The sequence below is a fragment of the Dryobates pubescens genome, chromosome 18, assembly GCF_014839835.1.
Source record: "Dryobates pubescens isolate bDryPub1 chromosome 18, bDryPub1.pri, whole genome shotgun sequence".
NCBI classification, from domain to species: Eukaryota; Metazoa; Chordata; class Aves; order Piciformes; family Picidae; genus Dryobates; species Dryobates pubescens.
The window spans coordinates 8988165-8999044 of record NC_071629.1 but is presented as its reverse complement, the minus strand read 5'-3'; the positions used below and the strand labels follow the sequence as shown (position 1 = coordinate 8999044).

At 49.5% G+C, this 10880-nt stretch overlaps 1 protein-coding gene across 1 annotated transcript; it reads right to left on the bottom strand.

Annotated features, from left to right (window-relative positions):
- Positions 1-4095: 4095 nt before the first annotated feature.
- Positions 4096-10130, bottom strand: HMGB3 (high mobility group box 3). Its single transcript, XM_054169636.1, has 5 exons — positions 10025-10130; positions 6988-7144; positions 6314-6453; positions 5674-5848; positions 4096-5146 (listed from the first exon to the last, which is right to left on the bottom strand). Exons 2-5 carry the CDS (start codon positions 7135-7137, stop codon positions 5003-5005), a joined length of 609 nt encoding a protein of 202 aa, XP_054025611.1. The 5' UTR covers positions 7138-7144; positions 10025-10130; the 3' UTR covers positions 4096-5002.
- Positions 10131-10880: the final 750 nt, after the last annotated feature.

The window sequence follows — 10880 nt, the reverse complement described above, 5'->3', positions numbered from 1 at the left end:
TCAAGATTGTTAGCCCAGGCAAGGAGCCACCCCTCATCCACATCCCATTTTAGCATGTATGTGTCAGACCTATCAGAAGTATGAGATGTTTGCAGAGTGCTTTGAACACAGGTTGCCAAACATTGCCCCAGCACAGGCAGGTGCATATCACACTCCCCCCAGAGCCCAGCCTGCCAAAAAAGGGATGAAGACACTTCACAGGGCATGAACCACCCTATCAAGCATGCTGGTTGGTCCCTTCTCCATTGCAAGCTGAAACACTTTTTGAGAGCAACCATTTGGTAACGGGGTCTTCAGCACACTTTGTTTTGCAGCACAGCTACAATTCACAATTCAGGTTATTACAGCCTTAGCCAAAAGAAATAAAACTGTCACTTGTCACAGCTCCTCCAGTTATCTTTTAGAGGAGAGCAAGCTTGGGATAAAGATCATAGAGGGGAGCATGGGGATTGTCAGAACATGAACAGCAGCATGTCCAGAAGTGCAGCATCCTGCTATTGTCCCAGCAAAAGCAGCAGGGAGGTCATATCCCAGCCACTTATTCTGGTCCAAGTCCCATTTCCCCAAACCCTCAACAGAATAGGGCTTACTTGGAAGATGTTTCTGGAAGATATTTCACTGCCCGTGGAGCAGCCTGGGTGAGAAGAGGGAAAACAGACTTGAAGTGGCTGCCAGAATTGTGCTGGAGGATGGAAGCAAAAAGCCATTCACCTGCCACCACCTGAGCCAGAGCCAACAGAAGCCCTCACACCTTGCTGATGTTCCTGCAGGGTTTATTAGGAGTGAATAAAACTCTATGAAAAATCAGCCTTTCAAAGTGAGCAGATAAGAGAGATGTTTTAACTCTGCTTGTATCCCCAGTATGATCCTCAAAGCAGATTCTCACCTTCCTATGGACCTCTGTTAGAGCTGCAGTGGTTCACTGCTAATTGATTCAATATGCATTTGGACTAGGATTTTTAATTAGTTTTATTACAGAAAAATTAATGCACAACTTCCCCACAGATGCATTAGGATACCAACATGAGCAGTAGGAAATGCTCCTGCAGCAGAGTTTTCCTTGAGACTGTGGGGAGCTAAGCCCACACCCATGGTGGGGCTTCCCCAATGCCATCCCTCCCTGAAGCCTCTCTTGTAGACTAAGGGCTCACACCAAACATTTACAATGTTCCAGATGAATTCAGGTACGCATAGGCTACAGAGTAAGCAGGACAGCATCACTCCTCTGCCTCCCGAGGTTGTGCTAATAGACTGTTGGACTCATTTTCAGCACAGGCAAGGACTGACCTGCACAGAGCAGCTCAGTTCATCCCATTGCCCCCCAGGTAACTTGGATTTCAGAGGGATGTGGTTCATTTTGGCAGTAAATGCGTTTGCAAGACTACACATATTCAAGTCCAACTCCAAAGGTACCAGCCATGGGAAATGACCTGCGTAACACAAGTCAGTGCTGCCAGGAAGCACCCTGCCTGCCTCGCCTCTCTCTGCTCCACATCAGTGCTAGCAGATACTTTCCTTCCACTGTTTTAGGCATCTGGAGAGATCACCTCATCCAGCTGAGCCATTTTCTGCCTCTCCAGAGCAGCAAGCAGGCTTTAACAGCTCCAGTACTAGCATCCCCCCTTTTCTCAACCAAAACTCTCATCCTCAATGCTTACATCAGCAGGCACAGGGGGAATGTAACAAATCACATTTTGGGAACACTTGGGTTCTCAGTCATCTATCAAATTCATGCAAGGAAGTGTCTCTTCATTCCTCCCCACCCCTTCCCCAAATCTATTTTATCATTATCCTCCTCTACATATAATGCAGTTAGTAACAGGCAAGCAAAGTAAAATCAAAGTGCAAGTTTTAGCTGTACAGCAGCCCAAAGCAGAAACAGCTGCTCTGAAACACCACAAGCCTTTCAAAGCAGAGAGAAAGAGCATGTAGAGGGTATTCTGTCAAAAAGTGGAGCTAGGTGAAATTAAGCAGTTCCCAGTATCTGAGCTGGCCTCTCAGAATGCAAAAACTAGTGGTGGTGGCAGTGAAAATCATGTATTACTTATATTCACACCAAGGTATTTATCAGTGGCAGAGCACTGGGAAAGAAACATCACCCCTACATTTGCAATATCCAAATCTGAGGCTCCAGGGTCCTGCACGAGCATTGTATTGAACCACAGCCCCAAGGCATGCCATATTTTAGAAACCTGCAGAGCAGGAATAGGTAGTGCACTGTAAGGTCCAAGACCTTAATCAAGCCCTGCAACTCAATAGATTTCCAATATAAGCAAGACAAAGAGGTGTCAGCTCTAGTTCTTATTTGCTAATACTATCAATAAGGGCTCAGCTCACTAGCAGTTAATTCAAAGCCAAGCTCGATTTGCACAGCAGTGATCTACACTAATTCCCATATGTGGCTAAGGGGAGATTTTGCCAACTAGACAATAGAAACAGTATTACAGCTCCTGAAATTATGCCATCACTTTTCTCTTCCACTCCACCACTTCCCCATCAACCCCCCACATGCTGGAATCCCCAGTCATTTTCCTTGCAGAAAGGGTAGCAAATACAAGGGTACCCATTTCTTTTCCAGATGCAGTTTTATTGAGGCTTTTAAAATGCAACTTCCCATAAAATGGGGGCCAATTTCACACTCGGTTTTTGTGCATTAAAGACATCAAGAAACGCCAGAATTAGGCAATTATAGAAGTATTTCTGTGATCAAATTGTAATTCAGCCTTAGAAAAAAGTTGCTACATGTTGCTGCGTTTCATACAAGTTTATTAGCTTGCTTCATCTATTACCAACTTCTGCTTGATTTTGCTCTCAGGTCTAAGCCCATCTCAATGCTAGATCAAGACTGTTCTGCCATGACACTATGGCTGTTGAGAAGTCAGAGAAAGCCAGATGTGCTACCCAATTAGGCAACAAAGCTGTTTTATCTATATTAGAAGCAGCTACTGCCTGTATGGCCAGCCCTCATTAATCTGTAGTTTTGCTCAAATGAAGTGGTGGCAGCAGCCCGAACCCATAGTTTACACTAATGAGTTACCCTGTCCTCTGAAATCAGTGGCACACAGCAGCCCGCAACTTTGACCTGCTATTAATGCAAGTATCCTGACAGCCCCATCTCCTCCTCACTGCCACACCAATGCCAACTGCCAACTGCAGCCAGCACAGGGAAGAAATCAAGGGTAGCAAGAGGGTTTCCCAGTTTGCACAGTTTCCGTGCTAAAAACTAATTGAGTCAGCAGCCAGAGGCCAGGTATTACCTTTCCTTTCCATGGGCTGCAAAACATCCCTGGCTTGGATTTGGAAAGATGGCAAGACTGCAAAGCAGCCAACCGGTCACCAAAGGGACAGAGGTGACCTGCACTACTCCCCAGCCCACCTCACAGCACCCAATTCCATTACAAACTGGAGAAAGGACACAGACCAAGTACCTGTGCCACGCTCCTACTGTGGCAGGGAGTTAGCCTAGGCGCCCGGCTCCTGCCATGAATCACGATGCTAGAAAAAACCACAAGTCTGAAACAGTTTAACACAGGACAAAAAAGGCACATTTTAATATGTACAGCAATGCATTTGGGCTATAAATTTACCCAACACAACTGAAAAAAAAAAAAAAGAGAAGAAAAAAAAAAAAAAAAAGAAAAATCCAAACTATGCTTTTTATACTTATTCCATGGTGTCAGCCTCATTCCGAACCACCTACCTTTCTCTGCATCTCTGAATGCTGCTATATACACACACAAACAAACAATTACGTCATGAATGTTCATTTAGGCTCCCAAGTTCAAGTAATAAAGTTCAAACTTGCATAGCATCTTACGCCACTCAGCCATAAACAGTTACGATTGCATATTAGCTGGAGCAGCCATCTCTTTCAATTCAGCCAGTTTTGGCTGGCCACCATTTATATTTTTATTATTATTATTATTAATTAATATTTTTTTTTAATCCTTGAGTCAGAATGTTTCCTAAAGTCACCAGCCCTGAGGGATGCCACAGACTTCAAAAATGAACCTCCTGCTGTTGTTAAAATCCTTCGTCTCGTTTTCGTTTTGCTTTGTTTTTTTTTCCACCAGAAATTTAGAGTGTTGTCAAGAACAGTTTTAAAAATGTAATACTGTTTATTTTGCTTCAAAAACATTTCAGCATTCTAAACATTACAAAAAAAACAGAACGTTGCAAATTTATTTAAGTACAGAGTGTTTTTGAACTTCAGTTGCTGCACTGGCTCTTCACTTAGTTGACGATGAAGAGATGTCTACAGTTTCAGTTTAAAAACTACCGCACTTAACTAAAAAAATCCATACACTTCTCATGCCAGCTGAACCCCCTTTCCACAACTAAGAATGGCAGCAGAATGCTATTTCACTATATACAGAAAGACAACTTTAAGCTAAATGGACGCCCACTGTAGTGTAAATAGATCTACCCTCACAGTGCATGCTTTGGGCCATGGCACCCCGGGGAACGTACAGCCTTTCCAAGTAATCACTGCTCCTCTAAGGCATCATAACTCTAAGCATGTACCACAAGAAATCTGTCTAGTTTTTACAAACTATAGATATGTACAGTTTATAACCCAGGATTTCTAGCCAATAACCATATAGTAACACCACCTTACAAATTAAAAAAATGCTTGAAACATTTTTAAATGCTTTGTTACACCAACAGCAAAGTGCACAGAGTTAGGAGAACACTAGAGCGCCTTTTCATTTTAAAAATGTTTGGAAATATGTACAACTTTGATACAGTTTCAGGGTGCTCACTACACCCATGGCCACTTCATGTAAACCAGTTACAATTTCTAGAGCACTTTTAGAAACTACAACGCGATCGGAATCCAATTTTTTTTTTGTTGGTTTTTTTTTTGTCTTTTTTTTTTTTCTTTCTTTTTTTTAATTAAGCCTAATAAGGGCAAGAGACACCATCTTAAATAAAGAGGTGCTGCATTTATGGTGTTTCCCCTACTCTATGGTATTCACATGGAGACAAGTATAGTACAGTTTTATTCATCATCATCATCTTCGTCCTCCTCTTCTTCATCCTCCTCCTCCTCTTCGTCTTCTTCCTCTACCTTTTTCCGAGCAGCTTTGGTTGCTGCTCCCTTTGCGCCATCAAACTTTCCTTTAGACTTGTAGTCTGCAACATCCTGCAAAGTCAAGGGGATGTCTTAATTTGCTCTAAGCAGCAAACACAAACAGCATTTGTACAGCAGGTGTCAAGAGAGAGACTGGCCTTCCACAGCTGCACCCCCACAAAGGGAGACACAGCCAGCGTTGCAGTACGCAGGTATGCAGGACACCTAAGCATACTCCATGGTCTCCAGATGGTGGAGGCCTTGAACCCTGCATTCATGGTTATTTCTTTGAGGAGGAGAAGAGAATGCAGTCTCTCCAAAATTTCCTGCTAACATGACAAAACCCTTTGCTGCAGCAACTCAAGCAGCCACCACTGCACATACCTGGGGGAAACTCTGTTCTCACTAGAATTTGCCTGCTGCTCTCTAACCTATCCTGTCCCACAGACACAAATCTTGGCTACGTCGCAGGCAGCACAAATGAGAACAGGTCTGGAAGCTGGAGACACTGTGCTAGGGCCACCTGAGCTGGGTCTATGCTACAGAAACATCAACACAAGTGCTGGTATGGAAAAGGCATGAGTGAAAACTAGCCTTACCTTCTCGTACTTCTCCTTCAGTTTAGCTGCCTTGTTGTTGTAAGGCTGCTTTTCACCATCACTGAGGTTGTTCCACATTTCTCCCAGTTTCTTTGCTACATCCCCAATGGATATGCCAGGGTTTGTGGACTTGATCTTGGGGCGGAACTCTGAACAGAAGAGGAAGAAGCCAGACCTTGGGGAAAAGGACCAGAGAATAATCAGAACTGAGGAACACCCAGAGAACACCCCATTCCTCTGCCCCTCACCCACAACATTCACACATGTACTCACACTTTTAGCAAAAAACACCACAGAACAAGAAACCCAGACCCACAGCCATAACCTAGCACTGTTTTTAATCAAGTGTTGTCTACTCCTACCACACAACATAATCTTAAGACACAGAGGTCCACTGAGATTTGGTCATGCCTTCCATCACTGCGAGTTTAAGTGCACCAAGTACCAAGAATTTGTGTTAGAGCTCAAGATTACAAAGATTTACAAGACAAGTGTCAGGAAGCTATAATTATCATCAGTATTGCTACATCCAGTGTACACCACTCCATCTACCTCCTTGATGGAAACCCATAAGCTGTGTAATAGGGCACGAAAAGAAAACCAAACACGCTAGTGCATTCATTGCCTCCAAGTTACTTACGGTGGTCGTTTTGGGGCATTGGGGTCCTTCTTCTTCTTGCCACCCTTAGCTGGTCCATAGTCCTTCATTTCTCTATCATATCGTACCTTATCAGCTTTTGCCATTTCATCAAATTTAGCCTTCTCCTTGCTTGACATAGTCTAAAAAAAAGAAGAAAAAGAAAAGGCACAAACAAACAAACAACCCAAACAAAACAAACACACAACAAAACAAACCTTTGATTACCCAACTGTTCAATAACTGGCAAACTTTAAGTAAACAAGCCAACACACACACAGACTCAATAGGGGAGTTTCAGAATTTGTTTATTTTCTGACTGGACCACCTTGGGGACGAAGGTCCTGTACTGGGGACTGCAGACTCAGCTGGCATACTCAGTAAGCGGAAATTAACAGGAATGAGACAAGTACAACCAGAGTCCTCTTTGAGGACAGAGGCCTGGAGGAAAGTAGCTGCTAGTAGGCACTGTTTGGGAACAGGAAAAAAGGCCAGGCTACATGGAAAGGTCCAAACAGGCAGATACACCTCTATGAAGGCTTCATGGTCATTACAGGAGTCAGCAGCACCCAATCAATAGCAAAGAACAGCACAGCCCAAACAGCACCAGGTCCCTTCACATTCAGGCATACACAAGTCAAGAAGTTATTCTTTCAGGAGGTCACAAATTAAGGTACCTTCCACCTCTCTGAGCACTTCTTGGAAAACTCTGCAAAGTTGACTGGAACCTCTGGGTTCTTTTTCTTATGTTCCTCACGGCATGTCTGCACAAAGAAGGCATAGGCAGACATCTTGCCCTTGGGCTTCTTCGGATCACCTTTAGCCATCTTGACTCTGTAGGAAAGAGAAGAAAAAAAGGGAAGAAAAAAAATATCAAGTGAATGCATGTGCAGATCAATGCATATATGTGTTTATGCATATGGTGTGTGTTTTTATTTATATATATATATATATATATATACAGACACCATGATGCCCTGAAGAGATGTCCTTCATCAGTAGCACATTATTTTCTAGCCCTGCAATACCTCTTACCATCCCTAATAAGACAACTTAAAACTATTACTCCTTGACATTTGGATTACAGACTTGAGCCAAGTTCAGCTGGTCACTAGACTTAAGTTTTACGTTAATGTATGTTTACATCATGTCCAAAGACTGAACACAGGCTAATAAATATATCATACTTCTGCCTGTTTAGAGTTATATATGAACTAATATAAAACAATTAATTTAGTTGGTTACTACACTGGGGCTTGAGTGGCATGTACAGTGCCAGGCTATGACTTATGCCTTTAGTGCTAGAGCTGACATAAGCAGTTGCTGTCCAGGTGAAAAGGCAGGACAGATTACTGTCCCCTAAAAGTGCATTACCATTTTATATAGAAGATGATGGGCAAATAAAGGCTGGTTTTAAACACAATAGGACCCGTGGAGCTCTGCAAGGTGAGCTCCGCTTGCTCGTGTTCCACGAAGTGACACATGTTCACAGACGTAGTGGTCAGTGCAAAGATGTGATCAGCCAGTCACCAAGAGGACGATGGTAACTTTTGGGCTGTGATTCTTTCCCCTTCTACTGTCTTCTTTTCCACTTCTACCCCCCTCAAAAAGAGGAAAAATAATGCCGCAGCAATATTGCCTATTACCAGCTTTGCCAGCGTTTGAAATTTTAATTTTTATTAGCACAACGTTAATATTTAATAGTGCACGTTAACCCTCCCCATGTGCAGCACAAGTGGTTTTCAACCGCCCTGTCCCGCCCGGACGCTCCTGGAGCCCGGCAGAATCCCGCTGCCGCCTCAGAGCTCTCCACAGGGCAGCGGAAAACCCGCGTAAACAAGGGACGAAGCGGCGGGGCAGGGGCGCGGAGCGGAGCCCGGGCCGCCGCCTGCTCCCGAAGTTGGGGGCGAGCGGCCCGCTGCGGCCGGCCGGGCCTTTGCTCCCCTCCCGCCATCTTCTCTCCCCTCGCCTCCTCCCCCCCCACCTACCCCCCCCCAAGGTCACCGCGGCTGCCGGGCTCCGCTGCGCGGGCCGCGGGCACCTGCGGCGGGACCGGGGCCGGCGGGCGGAGGGGGCAGCGGCAGCTCCGCCAGACGCCAATAATTCATCTTCCATTTTGTGAAATGCCTCCTGATGAAAGAAAGTGCCCCTTAAATGTGGCGGGGCGGCGGCCGCGGGGCGCCGGGGGGCTGGGCGGCGGCCGGGGGCGCGGGGCGCCGGCCCAGCCCCGGGCGGCCGGTGCGAGCGGCAGCAGGAGCGGCAGCAGCGGCGGCCGCGCTCCGCGCCCAGGGCCGGCCCCGCTCGCTAAGATGGCTTCTCCCGGCGCCGCCGCCGCGCCGCCGAACAAAGCCGCGCTCCCCCCTCCGCTGCGCTCGGCCCCCCGCGCCCGCCGCCCCTGGCCGCCAACCCCGCCAAAACGCCGCCCCCGCCGAGAAGGGGCTCCCCGCTCGGCCCCCCGCCGGGTGGCGGGGGCGGCGGGGCCGGGGCGCGGGCGGGAGGCGGCCTCCCTCCCTCCCCCCCACCCCCCCCCTCCCGGCCCCTGCCTAGCGCAGCGCTCTCTAACAAAGGCTCCCGTGCAGCCATTATCGCCGCCGCTACGCTCCTCCGCGCCGACAGAAAAAGAGTGCGAAGAGCCCCAGGGCGGCCCCGGGGCGCCCGGACGAAGGCACGGGGTGGTGGGGAGAGAGGAGCCGGGGCGAAAGCGAAAGGTTTGAGCCCCCTGCGGGGCGCCGGGAAGGAGATTTTCCCCGCCGCGACCGCCCTCCCCATCCCTATGCCGCTTACACGTCTTTCTTCCCTTCGCCCGGGCTCTCCAGCGCCAGCCATATTAATGCCCACAGCACGGGCGGCGCGGCGCGGGGAAGAGGCGATGCGGGGCCCCAGCGCGGGCGCAGCCCCGCCAAAGTAACCTTCCCGGGTAGGGGAAGAACAGCAGAGGCAGAGGCGAAGGGATCGGGGGAGTTTGGAGGTGGCGGCGGCGAGAAGAAAACTGCTTCGTCGGGACAGACGGGCGCAGCGCGCAGGGTTTATCCCTGTCAGATGCTAAAGCGACAGCCATATTAATGCAGAATAAACAGCGGGCACGGCACTGCGCACGGCCAACAACTTTCCCACCGCCGCCAGCCCCACCAAGCCCACCCGGGGAAAGGGGGCAAATAAAAGCCGAGGGCGCCGCGCGTTTTGCCGTGCGACATTAGGAGGCGGCAGAGAAAAATCCCTGCCCATGCGGGGGAGAAGAGGAGTTAGTCCCGGTGTAGTTGCTGCACCAGCCATATTACTCTCAGCAGTACGGGAGCCCGGCGCGGAGAAAAGGGGCTACACCGGGGACAGGTAACCCCTCCACACCAGAGGGGGTGCTCCCGGTGGGGCTGGGGATGAGGACGGGGGGCAAATGCTGTTCCTCGCCTTCTGCCCACCGCCCCACCAGCTGCGTGCGGCATCTGCCCCGACACCACCGATCCCCTGACGAGAAGGACAGAAAGTTTTGGGTGATTTTCCCTTTTTTCCCCCTTTCCCCCCCTCCTTTTAGTTAAGGGGGAAAAAAAAACTCGGAAGAGGGAAGCAACGAAAAACAACAACAAAAAAAATATAATAAAAAAAATAATCCCGGGGCAGGTAGAGCAAAGAGGTGAAGGCGCGGGGGTAGGGCGGGGCGGCGGCAGGGCGGGCAGGGGGCAGCCGCCCCCCGAAAAGTTGCGGCGGGGCTGCACGTACCTGTATTGTTCGCGGTAGTGTGGACAGGAGCTGGAGCGCAGGGCACGACGCGGGGCTCGGCGCGGCGCGGCTCAGCCTCGCGTTGGCTGCCTACGAGAGCGGCCTGATTGGCTGCAGGGCTCTGCCGTTTAAAACAACCTCCTCGCCCGCTGATTGGCAAGGCGCCTCATGAATATTAAGCACGGCGGTGCGGCGGTTGGCGGGCGCGGGTGAGGTCATTCATTCAAAACGAGCGCCCGCCGGGGACAGGGGCGCGAGGCGGCGCGCGCCAGGGGTGTAAGGGGGGAAAGTTGGTGCGGAGGGCAGGCGGGGGCGGGATTGCGCACCGCTGCGCGCCCCGCGAAGTCTCCGCCACGGGCGGGACGGAGCCCTGCGGCCTCAGGCCGGGAAAGAACTGCCCTCGCCACGTGGTTGTGGCTGTTCAGGGCAGCCGGCAGCCCCACGCAGCGTGGCCGTGTGAGGAGCTCAGCCTTACCCCACACACATTCCCCATGTGGGGCAGCGGTGATGGGCATCGTGGGCCGCGCCATGAGCGGCTGTTCACGCTGTCCACTCTGGTATCCTGTGGAAGATGAGATCCCTGCGAGAGTAGGGGGACGCGGAGGCACGGCTAGTAGGGACAAGGGACAGCTACGGGAGCACCCCGGCCTACAATAGTCCATCACCGCTACCTTCTGTCCTGCTGCCCGATTCCAGTTTCAATAGCACCGTTTGCAGAGCCGGTTACTACTGCGTATAACAGGGAGGGAACGAGCCTACAATAAACTCTGCTGACAGTCCCAACACAACGATAAATGAAAAAGGAACTACAGAGCAAGAAACTGCATGTTTGTTGCAGGGCAGGGGGTGGATCAGA

What these genes read in the sequence shown, in the direction of transcription:
- HMGB3 (XM_054169636.1), bottom strand. Translation starts at nt 7,137, where the DNA reads ATGGCTAAAGGTGATCCGAAGAAGCCCAAGGGCAAGATGTCTGCCTAT. An exon ending in AGTGCTCAGAGAGGTGGAAG is followed by an intron (nt 6,454 to 6,987) that starts GTACCTTAATTT and finishes TCTTTTTTTTAG; the next exon opens with ACTATGTCAAGCAAGGAGAA. An exon ending in AATGCCCCAAAACGACCACC is followed by an intron (nt 5,849 to 6,313) that starts GTAAGTAACTTG and finishes CTTTTCCCCAAG; the next exon opens with GTCTGGCTTCTTCCTCTTCT.